We start from the raw sequence: 25,365 nt of genomic DNA on the forward strand, positions 1-25,365 counted from the left end.
CAAGGGGGCACAATTAGGGGAGAAAGTAGCAAGTCAGATGCTGAAAGAAAAATCACAGACAAAGGGGTCCGTTAGAGAATGGTGCAGCCTGACACAGAATGAAGCTTCATACAGTTCCCTCTTACGTAACTTTTTAGGAAAAAAATTTAGGGTACTCCAGACAGCTGAGAGATTGAATTTAAGACGAAGAACAATGTGACCCTGAGCAAGCAATAGGAAGCTGTGGGATTGAACTGTTCTGTTTGGCCATTTTGTCATTTTACAAGTTACAGTTTAACCTGTAGGATAAATGCGTACTCTAGAAAGGGCAAAATTCCAGTGTGCAGGGGACAGGTGGAGACGAAGTTCCACACCTGGATGAGGAGTTATTACCAATTATAGACTCGAAGAGAGGGAGAGTCAGATTTCTTTGAGGGTGTGGCCCAGAGTAGGTCAAGTACGCTGCAGCGGGTGGCCCCACACCCAGGAGTGCATGGATGGCACAAATAGGACTTGATGCTTTGAGAAAAAAAAAAAAAAGAGGCCATGAAGTGGGATGGGTAGGGTAGGGAAGGGAGAGTGGATCTGGGAGGAGTGGGTGGGAATGAAGATAATCCAAATCATATAAAGTCCTCAAAGACCTAATAAAAATGTTACTTGGCAACATTCTTTGATTTGCAAGCCATATAAAGGACACCTTGGGCTGCGTGAATGAGCTAAGCATGTAGGTTGCAGAACAAAATTGGACTCCAGCTCTTTTCACCATCTTGACTACAAACGGCTCCATGTTAAGGCACGTGGAGAGAATGTATGACAAATAAGGAACACAGGACAGTCATATCAAAGTGAAAGGTATAGATTATATACTGTGTGTGTGCGTGTGTGCTTCTGATTCTTACAAGCTCTTTGAAGAGCAGTGATATTGAGGGAACAGCTCGTAGTGGAGTTCTGAGGCGTTTATTTTGTACCCACTACAACTTAGTTTATAGTTACCATAACAAGAAACACTTACATACTGCAATTTTATTACAGTGGCACTAGTGGAACTAGACTGTAGGATAACTTTATTGCTATAATATTTTCATTAGTTCATTGGTGATGTCATACATACACAGAGTGGATTTTGGTCATGTATGAAATGTAAATAAAACAGTTATGGTTAAAAACAGCAGAGAATTGAAAAGTCTAAAAAAGGAAAACACCCGAAGATTGAGAGGTCACATCTGGGACCCATTCATCTCAGGTTTTGATTAACACTTTATGCTTGTAAAGTTTCTTCCTTCCTTCCTTCCTTCCTTCCTTCCTTCCTTCCTTCCTTCCTTCCTTCCTTCCTTCCTTTCTTTCTTTCTTTCTTTCTTTCTTTCTTTCTTTCTGTTCATTCTCTCTCTCTCCTCCTTCCTTTCTTCCTTTCTCCTTTCTTAAGATCACACTGGCTAGCCTGTAACTTGCCTTCTGAGTGCTAGGATTATAGCTGTGGACCACCACACCTAGCTATGGTTTTTCATGATAAGTTTCACATTTAAGTGCTGTATAGAATTTACTCAACTCTTGCCTGATGAAACTCTAGCACTCAGTGCTTGTTCCCAGTTGATGGGTGCCTACGTCACTAGTGACAGAAGGGTCGCAAAGGGTATCACCAGACCTCAGTATCTCCTGGTCCACTGCTGAGGTCCTGATTCCACATGGTCTGTTGGTCATCAATCATGATGAGTCAGGCATGCTCAGCACCGACAACAAAGATTCCACTATTTACAGGAACTAAGTTATGGAAACAATCTAGGTGTCCAACAGCAGAGGAGTTGGCAAGGAAGATGTAGTGTATACAAACAATGGGAGCTTTTTCAGCCTCAAAGAACAATGACATTTCATTAGCTGGACAATGGATCCGACTAGAGATGCTCGTATGGATCAAATTAAGTCAGACTCAGAAAGACAAATTTTGGGACTGTAGTGGTGACCGAGTCAGTAAAGTGCTTATTGCACAAGTGTGAGGACCCAAGTTCGATCCCCGGCACTCACATACAGAAGCTGGATATCGCTCTCAGCACTGGGGAGACAAAGACAGGAGGATCCTGGGACTTGCTGGCCAGCTGGTCTGTTCAACTTGGGGAGCTCTGGGTTCAGTGAGAGACTGTCTCAGAAGATGAACAAGGAGGAGAGTGATTGAGAAAAACACCAGAAACACCAGACATTGAACTCAGACCTCTGTGCATACATGCACACACATGCACGTCAGTGCGTGCGCGTGCACACACACACAGAGATCACATGCTTTCTCTCATTTGTGCATCCTAGGTTTTGAAAGATAATGTACAGATGACCTGAAAGTGGAATTACCCAGGGAACCAAGGGGGCCAATAAGACTCTAGAGGGGCAAGCGGAGAGCAGGGAACGGAGAATCGGAGGGTTCCGCTCAAAGGCCCTCATATACTTACATGAAAATGGCCCAATGTAATTCAGTGTAACAAACAAAAAATTAAAATAAAAAATCCCATGTTTTACTCTTCAGGCACCTGTATTCCAAAGCCTCCTAAATGCCCATGCAGTGCTCAATACTGTGCTCAGGTCTCCGCAGTGAAGAGTACGAGAATGTCATTCTGCAGGGCTTATGCCCAAAGCCCTGTTTGCATCTCGACTGTCTCTGCCAGCCCTAGCTGACAGAGTGAACCTGTCATTCCTGTTCCTTCCTCTGTCACCTGGTAATAATAAGGTTGCCTGCGCTCCGTGTCCAGCGTGGTTGTCAGTGATGCCCACTGGCGCCGGGTCATCTTGCTGTAGTCTAGCTTAGGGAAGAGTGTTCTGAGCAGCTGCCTCACGGAAGAACTCTGAGGAAACCTTTACTCATCCTGGCCTGGCTTGACTCTGGGCTCCAGGCTTCAGGAGCACTCAGAGGTTATCTTATCTCAGCTCCCTGGCCTCTGGTTCTCCTAAGGTCCACTGACCTTGGCATGGCCTCTGGACCATCACACGAATGGCAAGCAACACTCCTCCACTGTGAGGGCCAGCATAAACAATCAGGTCTCCATCCTTGTGAGGGGCAGCACAGTCATGTTTCCACCCCTGTGAGGGCCAGCAATAGCCAGCCTGATCTCCATCATGAGGGCCAGAACCTGCTGACTGCAGTCACATATGACATGTTAGGTTTTCTGAGCAGCCCTCGGTTTTGACTGATGAGGTCAGCCTAGGAGATGGACTGACTAGAACCTTACTTTACCCACGAGGAGATGGAGGCTCCAAATGGTTCAGAGCGCTTTCCCTGGGGGGCATTGTGGAGGACAGAGTCAGGCAGTGATTCTTACCCGCGATGCTCAGTGGCCTGGCACTAGTGCTGACGTTTCCACTGGCTGACACTCCCTGCAAAGACTTGAAAATTCAAAAGAGAGCATGGTGTCACTTTTATTTCACTTTTGGATTAAAAATGCCTTTTGCATATTTTTCTGTTCTTCAGCTGATTCATAACATTTGTGTTTTAAAATATTTTCCTACTTTTCAGAGATTTTAATATAATTACAACATTTTCCCCCTTCCTTTGCCTCCCTCCAACCCCTTTCACATCCCCCTTTGTTCTCTTTCAAGTTTATGGTCTATTTTGCTTTTTTTTTGCCATTAAACATATGTATGTATATTCTTAAATACATACATGCAACCTTCTCAGTCTGTGAATGTCATGTGTGTGTATCTGTTCTCAGGGCTAAGCTTTGGTACTAGATCACCACTACCTATGCTCTTCTCCAGGAAAGGATATTTCTCCTGCTCTGAGCATCCCTTAGCTGTCTATAGTTCTTCGTAATAGTTGGATTTTGTTTTTGAAGCAGTGTCTTTCTTTGAAGCTCAAGCCAGTCTGGGACTCATTATGTGGCTTGGAACTCATAGCAATCCTCCTGCCTCAGCTCATGTCATAGCTTATGCCACCATGTCCAACTGTTTTTTAAAACAGACTTCCAGAGCTATTGCCTAGACTCAGCACTGTGTAAACACTTGATAGACATTAGCCTATTCAACCCCTTTCTTAAGCCCATTCTGTGGATCTGGAAGTTTCCACGGAGAAGCTACCCCCACCCCATACACACACAAATGCACACAGGCAGGAGGGAAGGGCAGGTTAGTACCTGCTCTCAATGTTATACTCTGTCACAATTGCACATAGTGGATGGTCTCTCTTACATACTGTGGCTTGATAATTTCCTGGTCAATTGGGCCAGCAGGATGGCTTGCCCTGCAAGCCTGGTAACCTGAGTTTAATCCCAACAACCCATGTAAAGGGAGAAGGGAGAACTGACTCTATAAAGTGTTCCCATGACCTTCACATGCCTGCCATGGCACACGTGACCACACACATATGCAAACACATGTACACGGAAATAATAAAACAACAAAAAATCAGTCAATAACCAATCCAAAGGAACCTTTTTAACTGGGGGAGACCGTTCTGCAGGATCATTGCAGGGATTCCCAGATTAGTCCGGGGCAACAGGAGAAGGGACTATGCTCTGTTCTAATGGCCTGTGTGTGTCTCAAGGATGGGCCATGAGGATTCTGCTACTCTAGGGGGAAACCAAGAAGGCCAGAAAAACCTGGGTATTTGGGTGTGGTAAGACCAGGAACATCTGGATCAGGCTGATGGGACCCCAGAGGTCATCCCAGCCTGAGAAGGGGCTGTGAAGAAGAGGTGTCCTAGTGGCACAGAAAGAGGGTGTACCAGGACCCAGGGAAAGGGCAGAACCTTTACCAAAATTGGGTACATTTTTACCACAGTGTATCGGTGGTACAAGCAGGTCGGCTAATCAATCCTGGAGCAGAAAAAGGGATCTGGACATTCTGGTCTGACTTTATCCTAGTCCAGCAAAGGAAGTATTTATGAGTCTCCTTTGATTCCGATGAGGAAGGGGGTTTTTTATGTTGGGAGAGGGCTACTGGGGTGTCATTGCTTGCTTTTTGTCGCCTTGATGAAACACTGACAAAAGCAACATGGAGAGGAAAGGGTTTAATTGGCATATCCTTCCAGGTCACAGCCACCACGAAGGGAAGTCAGGGCAAGAACCCAAGGCACAAGCCTGGAGGCGGGAGCTGATGCAGGGGCCATGGAGGGTGCTGATTGTTGACTCACTCCCCCCACTTGCCTGCAGCCAGCTTTCCTATCCAACCCAGAATCAGCGGCACAAGAGTGACACTCCCTATGTGGTGGTTTGGACCCTTCCACAGATACGCCCATGGGCCAGTCTGATGGAGGCCATTTCCGAGTTGAGATTCATTCTTCCTAGCCTCCACTTTCTAGACAGGCACGCTTCAGTAAGCCGTCTCCCCAGCCTGCTTTTCAATATTTTATTTTGAGGTAGGGTCTCACTGAGTTACCCAGGCAGGCCCTGAATTTGCAATCCTTCTGTCTCAGCCTTCCAAGGAACAAGAATAACAGGTCCGTGCCACTATGCTGGCTAGAAGGGGGGATCACCTTAGCGAGCCGATTCCCAGAACAGAATGGGGCAGGGGGATTTCTTCACCCTGGCTAGTTTCCAGAGTCACAGCCCTCAAGCAGAGTTCATCGTGGCCTCTTCTCATTTTGTAACTCACTCCTACTCAGTGCCAGGCTCTCCCTGGGACCTTTTCTGGATTAGGTAGATCCTAAGTCTATGTTCCAAAGTCCTGCCTATGAAGATGGCTTCAAGAACATTCTCTACCCTGAGAAAGTGTGGTCAAAGCCAGCACCTCACACTCTTGTTCACATGCCTTTACCTGGCTCCTGTCACCCAGCAACTGTGGTCAAGGTTCAGCCATGTTGTGAGTTTGTATCATTACTACATTCCATTTTTTACCGATCAACAATATTCCTTTGTATGTATAGGTTACCTCTGTTTACCCATTCCTTGGGTGGTGGGCATTTGTTCCATTTCCTTTCCTTGGCTACTGTGAACAATGCAGCCATGGACGTCCATGTGTACTCTATGCATTCATTTTTCTTGGGTCTATATCTGGGAGTGAAACTGTCCATTATACCTGTGATCTCAGCACTTAGGGGGCTGAGGCAGGATTGCCATGAGCTCAAGGCCAGTCTGGACTCCAGAAGGAATTTAAGGCTAGCTTGGGCTACATGTTGAGACTTTGTATGAAACAACGAGAGAGAGACAGAGACAGAGAGAGGGAGACAGACAGAGAGAAGACAAATACAGAGACAGACAGACAGACAGACAGACAGACACACACACAGACTTATCACATGCTGGTATTGTTTGTCCTGTGTTACATTCTTTTTTTTGTCAGTAATCCCTGAACTCCAACCTTCCCTTGCCACGCATGCTCACTGAAAGCTTACCTGCATCCCTTTCTTTACATAGAGTAAGTTGTCTGTCTTGACTTCCCCAGCTGTTTTTTAACCTAGCCACCAAAGAAATTTCCCCAGCTCTCTCTCTCCAGGGAGCAGAGACCATCACAAACATCATGGGATGTGATGTTCAATTCGTGAATAAACTCCAATTCGTGATGTTCTCATATTGCGTTGCTTTGTGCTCAGCTTGTGTTGTCTTGACTCTTGCAGGTGCTGATTCTGGTTTTGGACATGCCTTGGCCAAGCACCTGGACAAGCTGGGCTTCAGAGTGTTTGCCGGAGTGCTGGACGCGAAAGGCTCAGGAGCAGAGGAACTGAGGAAAACCTGCTCTGAGCGCCTCTTGGTGCTCCAGATGGATGTCACCAAGCTCGAGGAGATAAAAGATGCTCACAGCAAAGTCACAGAGGAGACCAAAGACAAAGGTACTGACTTCCTCGATTCTTCCTCACCCCACTCACCAATGCCCATCTCTTGTCACTGCCCCTGATGACCGTGGCTGCTGATTGCACCAGGACCTGTATACTGGACCCGTGCCATGTCCCAGAGCCTGTTAGACACAAAGATGTCAGGAGTGACTCTGATACAGATTCTCTCTTCATAGAATGTGCAGAATTCATGTGTGGGAGTGTGTACGCGTGCATGTGCATGCATGCATGCGTGTGTGCATGGCAAGACAACCTTGGCTATTGTTTCGGATGTACCACCCATCTTGTCTTTTGAGACAGAGTTTCTCAGTAGTCTGGAGCTTATCAGTTAGGCAAAGTTGGCTGGCTCACCGGTGGACCCGAATGATCTACGTGTCTCTGCCTCCCCACTGCTGGGATTACAAGTGTCTGTCACTGTGACAGGTTCTTTTAAGATGTGAATTTTGGGGCATTGAACTTCTGCCCTCTTTGCTTGCTAAGAAAGCACTTTACCAACTGAGCTATGCCCCACTCCCTCCTTCAGCGTACAGTATCATCTCCCTCCCGTGTCTTCTTGGTCCTTCTGGTTACTCTCCTACCCCCGGCTCTTTGCCTTCTTCCAGCAAAATCAGCGTGCATTGGTCTTCCCCAGCTTGACAAACAGCCGCAGGACCATGTGCCTCCTGGAGGCTCTGCCTTTTCTCTCTTTCATTTGTGGCCAAGTCTCCGTTTGGTTTCATGGCTTCATGCCTGGTCACATGAGTGGTAGTTCTCACTACACCTCCTTACCTGCTCTGGCCAGAGCTACCACTGTCTTCTTGAAGACCAAAGACCTTATCTTCTTTGTACTGTTCTAAGAGGACATTCTCCGCTCAGATCTGGGTTTCCCAGCCTTCCCTTTGCTCTCCTGTTATTTGCTGGTTGTGTTCTCTGTTTTCTGGATATATCTTTTCCTCCATCCCTCTATTAAATATGAATCTTCCTATTTTGACCCACCTGTGGCTTTCCACTCCCCACTCCTGGGTTCAACCGCTCCATTCTTATGCCCAGGGCTCTCTGTCCTCTGTATATTGGAGGAGGGCTAAAAAATACCCATGTTTGTCCCCAGAGTGGGGTACATACTCTGTGGAACCCAGTGTGAGGTGAACGTGAGAGCCCCCTCACTGATGAACTGATTCAGAAATATAAGATGGTGGCGTCGGGGGATTAAATGTATTTGAGTCCCTTCTGAACTCCCAGTCCCATGGCTCGGGGGTGTCTGAGTACCTCCAACCCAAAGTTCAATTGCTGCAGCTTGCTCAAGGAGAGACTCAGACGCTAACAATGACAGGGGGGAGGGGGAGGGAGGGAGGAAGAAAGGGAGGGAGAGAGAATTTGTGCATGTTTGTGTGAGATGCACACGCTAGAGGTCCATGTCAGGTGTTTTCTCTCCATCTTGTGTTTTTGACACAGAGTTTGCTATTTTGGTAAGTCCCTGGGATCCACCTGTCTCCCCACCCCACTCCCTGGTGCTGGTGTTACACACAGCTTTGTGTGGGGGCTGGAGGTCTGCTTGCTTCTGCGCTGTACATCTTACCCAACACGCCATCTCCCAGCCCCCTCAGCAGTTTGTACTTTTGAAAGCTCCCTAGGTGAGGTTCATGTTTGGTCAGGGTTGGAAAACTAATTTACACTAATGCCTTCCAAAGCCACGCAGCCCACCTGGCTGGGCCTCCTCACATCTAGCCCCAAGCACACAGAATGATCTCCCTAGCATTTCCACAACCTCACTGTCTTCAGAGTTGACCTTGTTATCTTTTCCCTAATGCCAGCTTGAAAATCGACTTGCTTGCCTGCACACCCAATCAATCATTGGACTCAGTGGCCTGGTGGGCAGTCACTGACGCCTCTAACTCTGACACCACTGATCTCTCTGCCCTATTGACCCAGAGTTCTGCCAGTTCTGCCCCCTAGATATTTGTCACCCAGCCTCTTCTCAACACCTCCAAAAAGTAGTGGTTCATTGTAGGCCTTCACCAGGTCCTGTGTGGGTACCCCCCAAGGGTTTTGCTGTTTCCTGTGTGGGTACCCCAATGGCCTCCCTACTTCCTATGTAGGTACCCCAATGGCCTCCCTACTTCCTGTATAGGTACCCCAATGGTTCTGAGTTCAATTCCCAGCAACCACATGGTGGCTCACAGCCATCTATAATGAGACCTGGCGCCCCCTTCTGGCATGTCAGCACACATGGAAGGAATGCTGTACACATAATAAATAAATAAGTCAAAAAAGACTATGTGTATTAGAGAGAGAGAAAGAGAGAGAGAAGGAAACAGAGAGAGAAACAGAGAGACAGAGAGAGAAACAGAGAGACAGAGAGAGTAACCATGAAACCTGATCTGGGTTCTTAGAACCCAATTCTAGTCCTCTGCAAGAGTAAGCTCTCTTAACCCCTGTGTCATCCCTCCAGCCCCCAAGTTAGCCTTTTCTAGAGTTTTCCTAGCCTTACCTTTTTTTTTTTCCCGAGACAAGGTTTCTCTGTAGCTTTGGAGCCTGTCCCGGAACTAGCTCTTGTAGATCAGGCTGTCTTCGAACTCCCAGAGATCCGCCTGCCTCTGCCTCCCGAGTGGTGGGATTAAAGGCGTGCGCCACCACCGCCCGGCTCCTAGCCTTATCTTTGACCATCCAATAGGACTGTACTCATCACTCAGGAGTTTGACTTAATAATGTCTCATGACACTGGATGCAGAATCCTTTCGCGAGGTTCAGCAGGGCAGCACTGACTGTCTGTAGTGAAGGAGTGATGGGTTCTAGACACAGAAATGCCATGGCGGTACCCAGGCATGAAGGGATGTGGGAACTTGATTTTTATGTCATGAACTCCTGCCATTCTGCAGTTAGCATTGAGAAAGGCAGCTCTCCCCTGGGCCAGAATGGGTGGCCCACCAGCCTGCTCACTCCAGGTCTCTCTAACTTCAGTCTTCTTAAAGAGAAACTGGAGCCACAGGATCACCAAGCAGGAACCATTTAGAATCTGAGGCTAAAGCAGCAGGTCTCCCAGAGGACTCGTGATTACGTCGTACTCCTGCAAAGCAGATTGTTCATTTAGTGGTAGCATATCGATTATTGCTAGCTGGTGTTAATCATCACCAATCGGTTACTGGGTCTCACAAGCTTGATGGGTTTATTGGCCAGTTTAGAATTCTATGGTAGTTAACCAGTACCAGAATATGGTTAGGTGTTAGCAGTAAGTTCTGTTGATGGCACAATAGTCCACATCGTCCACAGTCATTTAGTACACATTTTATGAAGACCTAGCAGACAGATCCTCCAGATACGAAGAGGTTACATCATCCTCTGCCACGTGCTCTGGTTGGCCCATTGGCCCACGAACTGAGAATGGTCTTTATACTTTGAAGTGCTTAAATCGGAACAACTTTTTTACGTGAAACTTACATGTCATTCAGATGTCAAGGTTCATAAATAGGAGTTTACATGAGCACAGCCTCCCCCATTTGCATGCACCTTTGTGTTCCTTTGTGCCCCAGTGGAAGTGGTGAAATTAGCAGGCCTGCAGGAGTAAGTATTTGGCCTTTGTACTCTGCATGTTGTCATTGCGGCAAACCCCGGGGAGGATCAGTTTAAAGGAAGAAAGATTTCTAGGGTTTATGGTTTCATTGCTTCTGGGCCATGGTGAGGCTGGGCATCCCTGTGGGGAGCCTGAAGTGGGCCAAAGTTGCTCACATTATGGTGGATAGGCGGGGAGAGAGAGAGAGAGAGAGAGAGAGAGAGAGAGAGAGAGAGAGAGAGAGAGAGAGACTGACTGACTCCACTTCTTCCAACAAGGCCCTACCTTCCACACTTCCACAGTTTCTACTGTGTCCATACAGCTATGAACCCATTGGTTGGTTGATTTTAGTTGGTTAAGCCAAACCCTTCTCATGATGCAGACACTGTACCAGGGAACCACGAATCCATTGGGGGTGGAGGACCATCCATATCTAAACAGTAGGGCTTTTTACAGAGGAAGGTGGATGATGCCTGTTCTAGAACATGTTCCAGCTCTATGTTGACTAGTCCAAGGGGGCACATCAGGCAGAGTGGTTATGAAAGAGACCTCCTCTGCACTCATCCCCCACTTAGCAGCTGCTGCCCTCTCTGTGTGGTAAGCCTCTTCCCAGTTCAATGCTTACCCAGTGCCTGTGAATTTAGATCACAAACTGGCTCACAAGAAATGTAGTTAGTTTGGGCTTAGAACCATCTTTCAGCGATGAGGTAAAGAGATGCCAGGATTTTGAGCCTGTTCTCCTTTCTCTCGGGGCAGTATCGAAATTGCTGGGGACGGAGCATCTGATGGTCTTGGTGGTCAGTGTTTCATGTCGATCCTGTGATCCTGATGCTCCTCAAGGAGACACAGGAAGTAGGGCACATGATGTTAGGGACATCGCAGTCACCCCTACTGTTGGTACTTTCCTTCTTGTTCCTAGGTTTTTAGTTTAGAGTGGGGGAGGACTGCCCAGCGCCTCATTCTGCAGTGTGGTAACTGAGTCTTTCCATACTCCTGGGAGGAGGAAGCAGACTTTGAAACTTTAGGCAGGGGTTTTTAAGGTTTCTGATACTGTGACTCTTTGATACAGTTCCTCATGCTGTGGCAACCCCAGCCATAAAAGTATTTTGTTGCTACTTTATAACTGTAACTTTGCTACTGTTACGACTCTGTTACAAATCCTGTTATGAATAATGTAAATAGTATGCAGGGTATCTAAGAGAAAATGCCCATGGGGGGGGGCGCGACCCACAGGTTGAGAATCATTGCTTTAAGACCAGGCATACTTCAATACTGGGAATTCACCTCTTGTTATGCCAGTTGTTTCCTTAAATGATGAATATCCAACTTCCTGGATGTAGGAAAGGGCTACCAGGCAAAAGAGGAACAGGGCTGGCAGGACATCCTGGTGAGTAAAGGTGCCTGCAGCCCAGCCTAAAGATCTGAGTTCAGTCCTTATGATCCACGTGGTGATGGGTGAGAACCAATCACCCTACAAGTTGTCTTCTGACCTCTACATCCGCATCCTGGCAAGCTAAGAGGAGAGGATCTCCAAAAGCATTGTTTCATAGTATACACATTTCCCCCCTCACAGTGCCCCATCATGGGGAGGTTTGGGAATATGGGAAGAGACCAAGGTTAGGAAGTGTGTCATCTGACTGGAGCCTCCATTTCAAAGGGGTTTGGTGGCTCCGGAACTTGTTGTGTGGAACTCCCCACGTGCTCCAGCCTCTCCTGTCCTCACAGCTGTTTGCTTTTGTTCCCAGGGCTGTGGGCTGTGGTCAACAACGCTGGGATCTTCCAGTATCCAATAGACGCGGAGATCATCCCCATGGCCCAGTACAGAAAATGCATGGCCGTGAACTTCTTTGGAGCCGTGGAGGTCACCAAGGTGTTCCTGCCTCTCCTCAGGAGATCCAAGGGGAGGCTGGTGAACATGTGCAGCATGGGAGGTGAGTCAGCCTGGTGGCATGTGGTCACGTGGTGCCTGTCACCCGATGTGGAGCTTTTCACTCTTTGTAAGCTACACAAGAGAGCCAGGGCTCACAAAAGCCGGCTGGGTCACAATGAGTCAGTCTGTGTCTTCACGGTTGACCTTTCTATTCCTTTCAAATTCTCTCATGCGAAAGCACTTTTTGACTTTCTGCTAATTACCGTGTTCATTGCTGGGGATTTGAAGACTCGTAGGTGTCTTCATACTGTGACCGCTGACACGTAAGCATTGCGGGACAGCACAGCTCATGGGGTCCAGGTGACTCTGCTGCCTCCGGAAGCCTGTCTTCGGCCTTCTCTGAACACAGCTCACTGCTATTTCCTGTAAGCTGACAAACTGAGGAGCTCCGCTTTGTGTGCACCTGGGGCGCCCTGGGTCCATCCCCTGGGGTTGGCTGTGATGCTGTCCTCACCTTTGTGGGTTGGGTGCAGGGTGTGTCAACAACCTCGTGGTCTCCTATTCCCTCAACAATGGCCTCTGTGTGGGTTACCACTCCTCGCCTTCTCCCATAGACATTTGCACACAGGAGTTCCCCAGGCCTTCCTCAGCTATGGGAGTCTTTCTCAGGTTTCTGCAAAAAATAAGGTGGAGAGAAACTGAGGGAGACCCCCCCAGTGTTGACCTCTGGCTTCTACATGTACACACACACATACTTGTGTGTAGTGTGGCCGTATTTCCACTCATGTGTTTAATTACCACATAATACTACATACACAACATACACACACACACACACACAGAGAGAGAGAGAGAGAGAGAGAGAGAGAGAGAGAGAGAGAGAGACAGAACAATTAGGTTTACACAAGAAACAGAGAAGCTAAAGAACCTATGGAAGGTATAAAGGGACAACCCACGGGGCTAGGGAGATGGTTCAGTGGTTAGAGCACTTTCTGCTCTTGTACAAGACCAGACTTTGTTTTCCAGATCCCACATAGTGAGTCACAGCCCTCTGTGACTCCAGCTCCAGGGGATCTGACACCCTCTTCCTACCTTTGCAGGCTTCTGTGTACATAGGGTGCAGAGAAATTCGCCCAGGCACAAACACAAGGGCAAATAAATAAAAGATATATAAAAAGGTAACTCATAATCTACACACACACAGGAGCCACCATTTAGTGTGGTCAATTTCTTGACGATGCAGCTCTAGGCAAAACTGAGACAAAAGTGGCTTTGGAAGGTGTCATTGCTACTGGCTTCTTGCCTAGAAGCAGGTAGAAACAGGAAACTAGTTAGTAGTATCTGCTCTGGACAGGAATCCTGGCTATCTGGACCTATCAGACTGGAGTCTGAAATCTCTACAAGCCAGGAAGAGTTGAGCTGGAATGGAAAAGTCTTCTCAAATCGTTTGTGGCTGCAGTTCTAATAACCCCAGCGACACCAGAGCTGCTGCGGGGGAGCGGCTGGTCTGGCGAACAGACATTGAGGTAATTTGTTACAGCAGCAACAGGAAGCTAATACGCCTGGTTTGACGTAGATAGCAGATCAAATGCCTCTAGGCCTGTCATAGTTTTTATTACAAGAAAGGAACTTCTACATTTCCTACCAAAATGCTGGGCCAACTTCCCTCTCCAGTACTCAATACAGGTTGCTAGTCAAAGCTCCCTGTTCCTCAAGCTGTCTGAGCAGGTGTCATGGATGGCATCTTCTGTTTTACCTCTCAGCTAGATAGCTAACAAGACCCTCTTTCTGCAGTAACAAATGTGGGTTTTGCAGTCTTGATTTAGCCCTCTCTTTGTGGGGAAATCTTTATTACCTGTGATTTATATTAATGCCCTGCCAATACCAAATATTTTCCATTCCTCTACATCTGAAGTTCAGTCCTCCCACTTTTATGTAACCTGGGTATGCATGAAAATATCAGTTTATTCTTTAAACCCTATTGAATCTCCTCATTTTTATTTTAAATTACATTATTTTGTGTGTGTGTGTGGTCTGTGTGTAGAACATGCGTAATGGTAAACTTTCAGTCAAAGGACAACTTTGGAAGTCAATTCTATCCTTCTACCATGTGGGTCCCAGGGACTGAACTAAGGTCCTCAGGCTTGGGGGCAAGTGATGTGATCTCCCCAACCCCACTACCCAGTCTTTTCCCATTGCTGAATGAACGACTAGCTCTTTAATCACCCCACAAAGTCTAAGTCAACTCCTGAAAACATGTTTTACTGAAATCTTAGTGGGAAGATGGAGGTGAGGGTAACCCTCATACAAACGCCCCTTAATGCAAATCCCCTTCCAATACCCCACTATTTACCAAGCATCCTCAGTTGCTGCCCCTTCATCTTTGGTCCACTTCCTTCTGTCTTCTCTGCCTTCCCAGTTGTGACTCTTCCCTTCTCTGCTTCCTCTACTCTCCCGTCCAGCACGTTCCTTTCACATCCTCTGATTTTTAGCTGTTCAGTGATCTGAGAACCTTGGTAGGGTCTGCCTTTCTCGAGTCACGAGTAAGCAGAGGCGGAAGAGGGAGAACTAACGGTACATATTATCGGCGGTATTGATTTCCTGTCTGGAGCTCTTACAGATGGAAGAAGCAGTCAGCTTCTCTAACTTCCCGTCTTTCCTTTCTTCACTCACCCTCCTCTTCATCATTTCCTTCTCTAACTCCTCCCTCTCCATGGGTGCCCCCTTTTGCCCTAGGACCTTGATCCATGGATGGCTCTCTAGCAAATCATCAATCATTTCCTCTCCGTCAAAAGCTGGAAGTTAGAAAGTTGGGGGGGGGGGGTACACTCTACTTCTTAGTTGAGTGACACTCCTGGAATCCCCGAAGCCAGGCCTAATTTTCTCCCTATAGAATAAAGGGAGTGGGAGGACCGAGCACATACCCATTCTGGGAAGGCTTCCCTGCAGTAGCATAGCGCAAGTTTAGCGCTCCAACTCCAATCCCAGCAAGGCAGTTGGACAAATATTTAACCAAGTATTTAAAGAGTTGGGAAAGAGTGATCTAAAAGCTGTTCCTGGACAGTTTCCTTCTTAAGAAATCAAAGTAAATATTTGTATGCGTCCTCACCGTGTCCCTGAGTGAGAACAGCTGGAAGCATGCTCTTCTCGAACGTGACTGGGCCCGCAAGGGTTTCGAGTCAGGCAGAATCTGAATCTTGATCTTCTGTTATCAGCTGGTGACATGGGGCAGGACACTCATTTGTCTGCCTCTGGTGTCAGCTGTCACACGGAGATGATGAAGAACCTGGACAGTCTCAGGGATGTTAGGACGTGTGGGCAAGTTATTCTCTACCTCTGACTCCTTGACGTTTGGAGCAGGAGGCTGTCCTGTAGATTGCGGAGAGACTGGAAACACTCACGTCCTTGACTCCCTAAAAGGTAGCAGCACCGCCTCCTCTTGGTGACAAATCAAAGCCTCAGGTTCTGCTGCTTGTCCATGTTGTGGCCACTTGACTCAGGGGAAAAACTGCTTTTCTTCGTATTGTCTTCTTTCTGTGGGGTGGGGAGGATTTGTGTCCTGCATTTCTTCTGAGCCAGGAACTGGCAAGGCCTCTTGGTTGAAACATCACCCAAAGCAAGCACAGCAGTATGTGTGAATGCAGACCCTTTCCCTTCAGAACGAAGACAAATGTGCTCTGTAGGAGAAAATTAGACCGGGCTTTGGGGATCCCAGGGGTGTCACTCAACTAAGAAGTAGAGTATAAGGCTACAGAATCATACACCTTAAAATAACCACTCTAGTCAATTTTGTGTGATGCAATGTTAGTTTATGTTTTATTTTGCCCCAATAACAGATTTTGGGGGGGGGGTCTCACTCTCCTGTTTCTGACTTACTAATTCTAGAGCAGGAGCTGAGAATTTGCAGCTCTGAGTGTTCCCGATGCTGCTTCTCACTGCTACTCATTCTTTTCGGAACAAGGTCCCGGGTCTTGATTTTGGTGGTGTACCTAGAGGCTTGTCACAGTCCCAGAGACCTCCAAATGACAAGGAGACCATCAAATGCTGTCTGAAGTTTTTGTGAGCTTCCTCGGAGGAATGAGCAAGCCTGTCTCTCCTGAGGTCATGGATGGGGTTTGGAGTTCAGCTTGAGAAAGCAGGCCAGAGGAGAGGACCTTGTTATCAGCGTCAGCTTCAGTCTGTCTCGGAAGCATCAGAAGCTGGGGGAGAGGTCTTGTGGTGTCCTCCTGAAACTAGGTCTGGATAACCCTGGCTAGGAGAGGTACCAGCTTTTGTGACCTTGGAACCTTTCCCTTGGAGCCTCTGGGCAAGAAAGGCTGCTGTATTCTGCCCCCTGCTGTCTTGCCAGGGAATTTATTTGAAAAGTTTCATTTCTTCAATTCCCACATAATCACACCTTAGCTTCAAGCCATAAAAAGAGGGCTCCTAGGTCTGGGGAGATGGCTCAGTAGTAAAAAGCTCCTTTTGCTCATGCAGAGGACCCAAGTTAGGTTCCCAGTACCCACATCAGGCAGCCCACAACCGCCTGTAACCCCAGCGACAGTGATCCTCTGGCCTCCATGGCGTACCTACTCATGTATGTGAACATGCTTGCACACAGACTCACATACGTAATTAAAAATAGTAAAAAGAAATCTTTGAGAAGCAGTTTCTTTATATAGGGATTGATGGCGGCGGTGTGTCCGAGGCTTTATGTGTTCTCAAAGGACACCAGAACTGACCAGTAGGACCTCAGGTCACATTACCGACTTACCCAGGATAGCAGGCAAGAGAAGCTTCCAGGTGATGGAGGTTGGCCAGCCAGGAGGATGTTAGCAGATAGAAGCTACAATATGCAGTCTGGAATGAATACTTCCTGTGTTCAAACCCTAGCTCTACTTAAGACTGAAAACCAAAAAGCCAGTCCCAAGCAATGTGCCTTAGTCATTACTTATAATCCACAATGCCTCCTTGCGTAGATGAAGTCAGTTCATGTGGGGGTCCAGGAAGCCCACTAGCAACAAGGGTCTAGCCTACCACAGCGACCACGAGGTAGTGATGAGGTAGTGACTTATGACTGCCTTAAAAAGTAGTCTTAGCACCAGGCTTCTCCCTAACCCCATCATGGCTCCCTCTATCATGATATCTCTTTTATTGCTCCTTTTCTCTGTCCCTCCCCCAACTTGGCCATCTGGACTACTCATGTTCCCATCCTCCACCCACTCCCTTCTACTCCCTCCCAGTTTACCCAGGAGATCTCAACTATTTCCCCTTCCTGGGGTCCTCCATGAATGTCCCTCTTAGGGTCCTCCTTTTTACCTAGCTTTTCTGGGGCTGCGGATTGTAGCCTGGTTATCTTTAGCTTTATGTCTAATATCCACTTTTGAGTGAGTACATACTGTGTTTGTCTTTCTGGGTGGGCGTTCGGTATCTTTCTCCTTCTGCAGTTACTTGGTGTCTCTCTCTGACTCCGCCTACTCTGGGTCTGGGTTACCTCACTCGGGATTGTTTTTCCTAGTGCCATCCATTTGCCTGGAAGTTTCAAGATGCCACTGTTTGTTGTTTGTTTGTTTGTTTGTTTTACCATTGAGTAGTATTCCATTGTGTAAATGTACATTTTCTTTATCCATTCTTTGGTCGAGGGGCATCTAGGTTGTTTCCAGGTTCTGGCTATTACAAATAACGCTGCTATGAACATAGGCATTCACAAGGATGACCCTAGCTAAGGCCCTAGCAATAGTGGAGAGGATGTCTGCACTGGCCTTCCCCTGTAATCAGATTAGTGACCACCCTAACTTCCGTTATAGAATCTACATCCTTTAACTGATGGAAGAAGATACGGAGACCCACAGCCAAGCACTGGGCTGAGCTCCTGGAGCTTAATTGAAGAGAGGGAAGGAGTTGAAGGGAGGGAGGAGAGATCAGATGAACAAGGGGAGGTCGAGATCATGATGGGGGAAAACCACAGGGATAGCTAACCCTAGCTAATGAGAGCTCATAGACTCCAGACTGATACCTGGAGAGCCTGCACAGGACTGAACTAGACCCGTTGAACATGGGTGACAGTTATGTGGCTTGATCTGTTTGCCAGGGGTGGGTGGTGGCTGAGTGGGACCAGGACTTGTCCTGGTGTATCGGTGCATGATCTGGCCTTTTCTTCCCCATTCCTTATGATGGGATACCTTGCCCAGCCTGATTCAGTGGAGGAGGGGTTTGGTCCTGCCTCAACTTGGTATCCCACTCCCCAAGGGAAGCCTTATCTCCTCTGAGAAGTGGATGGGAGTGGGAGAAGGGGGTGGGAGAAGGGAATGGAGGGGGAACTGGGGTTAGAATGTAAAATGCAAAAAAAATTAAATTAAAAAAATTAAAGAAGGAAACACAAAACGATAAAAAAAATCAAGGCATTTTTAAAAAGCCAACTAACTGAATTTTCTCTTGTAATGCTTCATAGAAACGGTAGTAAACATTGCATATACCTAACAAATGAGTGGTCTTGTGATATACTTAGGTTCAGGCATGCATTGTGGTCTCAAGTGCTCTTACTAAAAACTTCAAGTATGAGGAAAGGTAGGATTCTCATAAAAAGGCTCAGAGCTAAAATGCTGTCCTCCCACGGTGAAGCATGTCTGTCTAGAAGGAGAAGAGAGACTTTGGCCAGGAAAAGGAGTCAGTTACAAATTACCAACAATGCTTGCAAAAGTCATGTTTGCTTGGTGAGGATTGCAGAAGCATGGAAAATCATTAGAATCAGGGTACACAGAAAGATAAACCAGGGGTCACAAGAGGTAAACCATGGGACACAGGAAGCTAAGCCAGGAGACACAGGAGTTCCTCATGGAAAGTTGAGAGCATGCCCTGAAGCTTGGGGAAGAAGAAAATAGGTATTAAGCCTTTCCTGGATTTTGCTGAAATGTCCACAGGCTGTCATAGTGCTGTGGTTTCCTTTCTCAAGAACTGTTTTTAAGAGTTGAGGTGGATGTACACTAGACAGCTTACATTCAAAGTGCGCAATCAGGTAATTTTAGACATGCTTACATCCCCAGGGCACTGGCACTACAACCAACCTGCTTAGAAGATTCTCTTTCTTTTGCTCCTCCTCATCTCTCGAATTCATCTACAGACTCGGTGGCTTGAACAGCAAAAATTTCTTTCTTTCAGTTCTGGGGATTGACGTCTGGAAGTCAAGATGCTGATAGGGTCAGGGGCTGGTGAGAACTGTCTTCCAAGTTGCAGACACTACCTTCTCACTGTGTTCTTGTATTATGGACACACACACACATGAGACAGACAGAAACAGAGACAGAGAATATAAATGAAGAAGCTATTAGTGTCTCCTTTTAAAGGGCCACCGATTATACCATCCTTATGACTTAATCATGCTCCAAAATCCCTGTCTCCCAACACAATCCTATTAGGGTCTAGTGTTGAAGGAGCTGTGGGCAGGCCTGCTTTTCATCCCGCCCGCACAGCTAGCTTAGCCCCAGAATAATTACACAGAAATTGTATTCATTTAAACACTGCCTGGCCCATTAGCTCTAGCCTCTTACTGGCTTACTCTCACATCTTGGTTAACCCATTTCTAATAATCTGTGTAGCACCACGAGGTGGTGGCTTACTTGGAAGATTCTAACCACCGTCTGTCTTGGGTAGGAGAAGCATGGCGACTGCCTCACTGCCTTCTTTCTCCCAGCATTCTATTTTGTCTTCCCCACCTACCTATGTTCTGACCTATCAGGCCAAGCAGTTTTCTTTATTAATTAACCAATGAAAGCAACAAATAGATAGAAGACACTCCTGCAGTCTAGACTTTCATGATTTTACTTTTGTTTTTAATTGTGAGCATGCTTGTGTCAATGTGTAAGCATGTGAGCCTATGAGGATCATGCCCACAGAGGCCAGAAGAGGAACTGTAGTTACAGGTGGCAGAGGCACTGGGAAATGAACTTAGACTCCCTCTGAGAGCACTATGTGTTCTTCACTGCTGAGCTATCTCTCCAGGCCAAGGTTCAATATCTAAATTTTAGGGACCATAACTCAGTTAGTAGCTCTTCCATCTTGTGTCCATGGACATGTTTTGCTCACTATAGATTAGTTTGAGTGTTTTAGAATTTTACATAACTACAGTCATAGCAAAGAGTACACACTCAATTTTGTTTGGCTTTCACTCACTGGAATTACACAAGACCTCACTGTAGCCACTATATATACTAAGTTCATGGCTCTTAGTGTCTGAGTTGTATTGTCCTGGAAGGATGGATCATTTTAGTCATTCACCAAGTGGATCTTCTTTGGCCAGAGGCCGTGTTTTGGGTCCCATTTTCTCAGGGATTCTGTCATATTTCCTTAGTGCTATGAGACTTGGATGTTTTCATCCCTTTACAATGCCATTGTTTTCCCACCTAGATTGTGTCTGGATCAGTTTCCTGGAACAAACAAGTGGTTTAAAGCTAGAGAAGTTTATTCTTTTGTAGCTCTGGAGGCCACAAGTCAAAATCAAAGACTTAGCAGGGCAGCATCTTCTGGAGTTTCTTCTGAAGAGAGTTTAGCCTCACCTCTTCCATTTTCTGGTAGCTGTAAATATCCTGGGCTTCTCCTAGGCAGAGCCCAGCAGATCCCTGTGCTCTGTCTTCACATGGCTTTCCCTTCAGTGCTTCTAGTGTCCAGTCCTTTGATTTCTTATAAAAACATCCATGAGTGGACTTAGGGCCTATTCCATTTTGTTTATTCCTTTTTTTGTTGTTATTATTATTTGTGTGTGTACATGAATATGTGGTGTGTACATGTTCATATGAGTATGTGTATCCGCATACATGTGCATGAGGAGATGGATGTCAGGACTCGTCCCTGATCACTCTTTACCTTATTTCTATACTTTTGAGACCGGGCCCTTTTTATGAACCCAGAGCTCACCAGCTCCCCTAGGCTGGCTAGACAGTGACCTCTAGGGTCTTTGCTTCTCCAGTGCTGTGGTGACAGACATGCACCACCCCACTTGGACTTTCCTTGAATTCAGGTCCCTATGTTTGCACGGTGAACACTTTGCCAACTGAGCCATCTCTCCAGCTACTGAAGGCTCATCCTGCTAGTCTGGGACATGCTTACGTAGTCATCATGCCTTAACCACACCTGCAGAGCCCGTTATTCCAAACAGAGAGCTCCCACTTTCTTGTTTCCTCTTAGTGTCCCTTCTAAAGTCCCCTCCTCATCTGTGACCTAACCCAGCTTCAGGCTCAGGTACTAAGCTAACTGGGATCTAGGCAGGGCAGTGAACATGTGTTCCACCACAGACTAAGACACTTCTTGTGCTCTTTACAGAAGTGCCCCAGTCATTCACTATGGCATGTGTGGCTCCTCATTGCAACTGGTATTAAGTCTAATTTATTGAATATTGCCAAGGTGGGCTGAAGGGTGGATCCCATCCAACTCCCCCAAAATGGTACTGTTAAAGCTGGAGGCCATGAGCTAGGTAGCAGATATTGTCGATCCCACATCTACCACGGTCCATTTAGAAACAAATACACCCATGCATTGGAGTGACCAAGGATACGAGCTCTCCTAGACTCAGCAGAACCTTGTTTACCTTTGCCTGACTGGGTCACTGTTGACATCAGTTCCTAGTATACAGTTAGGTACTTTAAATATTTGTTGGATGAATGACTGAAAATATCAAATCTAATTTTTTTTTTTTTGCTCCCATTCTTCCCACAGCTGAGGTTCCGATGATACGGTTGGCCGCTTACTGCTCCACGAAGGCAGCTTTGACCATGTTTTCATCAATCGCCAGGCTGGAGCTTTCCAAGTGGGGAGTCAAAGTTGCTATCATCCAACCTGGAGGTTTCCAAACAAGTAGGTACCTGAGACGGAGAGCTCTGTGATGTTCACCGTAAGGGGGACCCTGACATTCCTCTTAGTCAATTATGACATGCATCGGCCCCTCCAGGGTAGTCAGAGATGAACACAGCCAGGCATTAGTCATGACAACTTATTTCACTCAATAGGAACTAAGTTCTAAACTAACCGTGTAGATGTCATTTGGGTGTTTTAAATATTTTATTTTTATTTGTGTGCATTCATGTCTGTCTGTTTGTGTGGACATACACATGTGTGCAGGTCCCTGGGGAGGCCTGAAGAGGATGTGGGATCCCCTGGAACTAAAGTTATAGGCCATTGTGAACCATCCCATGTAAATGCTGGGAGCTGACCTCTGACCCTTGGCAAGAGCAGTAAACAATCTTAATTGCTGAGTCATCTCTCCGGCCATGACTTGGCTATTTAAATGGAGCCAAGGGAGTGGGGAGAGCAAGGCTCAGTCAAGTCAGGCAATTACAAAAGCACAAAGGCTTGGTCAGTGTGGAGGGGGAGGATGTCATGTTAGGGCTCCACCCCTCCACAGAAGCTGGGAGACAGGCTTGATGCTTCCAGAGGCTTCCTCGAAGGATCAAGCTCTCAGGGCCTTGAGTTACAGGGCATACGTATACATACAACTGAGCAACCTTTGGAGTAAATGCTCCAGTTAAGAGCGGCCGAGGGCCGCCATCAGGGGTGTGTTCACTAGGAAAGTAGTGAGTTCTCTGGTAGTGAGCCTTCTCAAGAAGGTGTTTGGGAGGGCTTACATCTTTCTAAAATAGGGCCAGATACAGCTAATGCTGGGCTAGAGTACGGTCAGTCTCTTACTGCAGGAGTTTGGAGAGAGTTACACCACACTCAGTGGGAAGGTGAGCTTCATCTAACCTTTAAGAAGCAGGAGCCTTCTCTGGATGATTCTTTTCTGGGCATCTATCCTGGAAGTGAACGAGAGGGCTCAGAAGCTGTAAACAAACTAGAAGCCACACTGAATACAAACCTAGCTCCTTGAACGCCACTCTTGAATTTCCCTGAGTTTCCTTCTTCCGTGCCCAAGATTTATTTTCTCTGTGAGTACACAGCAGCTCAGAAATGACCCCCCAGGGACTCTCCCTGATTTTCCTGAACCACCTTCACCCCACTTCCAACATGGTGTCCATCAGCTTCTTGCTGGGCTCGTTCATTTAGACTTGGAGATTGCTGCTAAACAAACTGAGCAGATGCACTGGGCAACATCAGAACCCCGTTCTCTCTACAAGATGGCTTCCTTCTCTGTGTTTTGAAAACAGTGTTTCCTTTCTCCTTCAGAGAACAGAACTACCCCCCTTCCATCCTGGGAGATGTTGCCTTGCCCCTCCCCTCTTTAATTTCTGAACTCTGAACCAGGACAGAAGGTCCATCCCTGTTTTTTTTTTTTTTTTTTTTTGTTTTGTTTTTTTGTTTCCTGGACCATAAACATTTAATTGGTCTGTCAGTGAAGGTGAGAGACCGAAGGTGTTGCTAACCACTGAAGAATAAACCCTAAAGGCGTCCGTGTCAGGCCAAGGGCACAAGATAAAAATCTATGAAGAAAACCTGGAAGCACCTGACAGATGGGAACCTCACTGGGATGTGGAGGAAGCCCAGGAACCAATAAGAACATAAAAAGGAATATTAGCCATATTTGAAATGGAGAGAGGATGATGTCTGTGGAAGGGTTTCTAGTCCAACGTCCCCAGCAGGGAGGTGGATTGGGGGAAGTCGATAGAGAAGAAGAGTGGAGCAAAGCTAGACCAGAATAGAAGAAAAGAAGAATGTTCTAGAGAGGGGAATGCCAACGGGAGCTGGTGGACAAAGGAAATGCTACATTGCGCTCATATTTTTTACATTTATTATTTTGTGCATGTATGTTTGTATGCATAAGCACCCACATGCTATGGCATGTGCTTGGAGATCAGAGGACAAGGTTTGGGAATTGGCCCTTTTCCTCCCACCTTGTGATTCCTGGAGATCTGACTCAGGCTGTCAGACTTGGTGCCAAGTGTCATTACCTATTGAGCCATCTTGCTGTCCCTGAACTGGACTTTGACACCTGGCGGTAGGACGGAGGGTTAGGTTAGGCCCAGGGGCCAAAGGAAAATTCCTGCATATCCACATAAGGCTCCCTTTGTAAAAGGGAGCAAGCTGGTATTAGGTTATACCTTAAGGGATTCAGAGAAGTCTTGCTGCTGACATTTCTGGGGAGTTGCTCTTAGCAGACACAACATCACTTTCTCTCCTACATGTTGGGGTACCTGACCTTACTGTTTCCATGAAGGACTATATCATAGACATAGGCAAAGGTGGGACACTCACCATTTAACAACTTAACATAAGCATTAACAAGCACCTGTCTTTCCCAGCAGAGCTAGTCCATAAGCCCTTGAATTGCCTCCACAATTCATCCTGGCCTCCCCAGTTTATTCTGGATCCGAGTCTCCCCAGAATCTGAGCCTCCTTTGCTTCTTGTGTTCCAGACGTTGCAGGCTCACCTGACATTTGGGATAAGATGGAGAAGGAAATTCTGGATGACATTTCACAAGAGACACAGGATGACTACGGCCAGGACTATATCCATACACAGAGGAGTTTTCTCCAGACCATGAAAACCAGGTCCAGCCCAGACATCAGCCCTGTGCTTTTGGACATCCAGCATGCCATTTCAGCCAAGAACCCCTCTTCGTTTTATACCCCAGGGAAACTGACTTACCAATGGATCTGCCTTAGCTCCTACTTCCCAACCAGCGTGTTGGACTATGTTGTGCAGAAATGTTTTGGTTCAAGATACAAGCCAAGAGCTCTAAGGATGTCGAGTTAGAAGAACAAGGCCCCAGTGGGGTAGAAAATGTCACATTCTTAGGATGAAAGGGAAACCTCTTATTAAATTCATTTTCTACCTCAAATTCGTAGTTTGAAACCTGTTGGTTCCTTTTGCTGTAGTGGCAGGAGGGGCTGGAAAGCAACAGGGAGCCCCCGGGAGGGTGCTGCTGAGACCTCCCGCCACCAGGCACCAACCAGAGCACGCTTTCCTTCCAGATGCTGGACCTTCAGTTCTAGCCCACTTCAGGACAGTGACTATAACGATAAACCAAAACCCACAGCAGGTCTCCCTTTCCCAGCACATGTAAGAAGTGTGTTTATACCGTACTGAATTCTATTAAGTGTGCACTAGTGTTATTTCTCAACAAATCAATGGGACCTACCCAAACAGATCATTACTTCTTCCTCAAAGATGCTAACAACTACCTGAGTCCTTAGCAAATATACGTAACCTTTCCGGTACTGGCTAGTTTTGCTGTAACACTGATGGCTGAAGATCAGGGTGGTGGCCCCTTAAGGTTGAGGTTGCTGTAGCGGTTTTATTTTTATTTATTTTTGCTTTGAGATGGGTCTCATGTATCCCAT

The 25,365-nt window shown here is 46.8% G+C and overlaps 1 protein-coding gene and 1 long non-coding RNA gene across 13 annotated transcripts in view; one reads left to right on the forward strand and one right to left on the reverse strand.

Moving 5' to 3' along the window:
- Window positions 1-21,799, reverse strand: part of LOC126502939 (uncharacterized) — a 44,603-nt gene extending 22,804 nt beyond the window's left edge. For 7 of the 12 annotated variants that reach the window (XR_007592094.1, XR_007592098.1, XR_007592097.1 and 4 more), the window contains exons 1-4: window positions 14,474-15,036; window positions 12,635-12,793; window positions 9,192-9,767; window positions 3,279-3,342 (exon numbers count right to left, since the gene is read on the reverse strand). This is a non-coding gene — a long non-coding RNA (uncharacterized lncRNA). Of the gene's footprint in view, window positions 1-3,278; window positions 3,343-9,191; window positions 9,768-12,634; window positions 12,928-14,473; window positions 15,037-15,229; window positions 15,541-19,163 lie in introns of those variants that run through there. The other 5 variants (XR_007592100.1, XR_007592099.1, XR_007592096.1 and 2 more) reach the window with 5 other exon arrangements.
- The window catches only part of Hsd17b2 (hydroxysteroid 17-beta dehydrogenase 2), a 48,156-nt gene extending 23,293 nt beyond the window's left edge, over window positions 1-24,863 (forward strand). Inside the window, exons 2-5 of the mRNA XM_050144328.1 lie at window positions 6,509-6,721; window positions 11,996-12,181; window positions 21,808-21,945; window positions 24,438-24,863. Coding sequence (XP_050000285.1) covers window positions 6,509-6,721; window positions 11,996-12,181; window positions 21,808-21,945; window positions 24,438-24,778 — 878 coding nt within the window. The 3' untranslated portion in view covers window positions 24,779-24,863. The remainder of the gene's footprint in view (window positions 1-6,508; window positions 6,722-11,995; window positions 12,182-21,807; window positions 21,946-24,437) is intronic.
- Window positions 24,864-25,365: the final 502 nt, after the last annotated feature.

The sequence above is a fragment of the Alexandromys fortis genome, unplaced genomic scaffold (genome assembly GCF_014885135.2).
Source record: "Alexandromys fortis isolate MF-2015 unplaced genomic scaffold, M_Fortis_MF-2015_v1.1 scaffold_1, whole genome shotgun sequence".
Taxonomy (NCBI): Eukaryota; Metazoa; Chordata; class Mammalia; order Rodentia; family Cricetidae; genus Alexandromys; species Alexandromys fortis.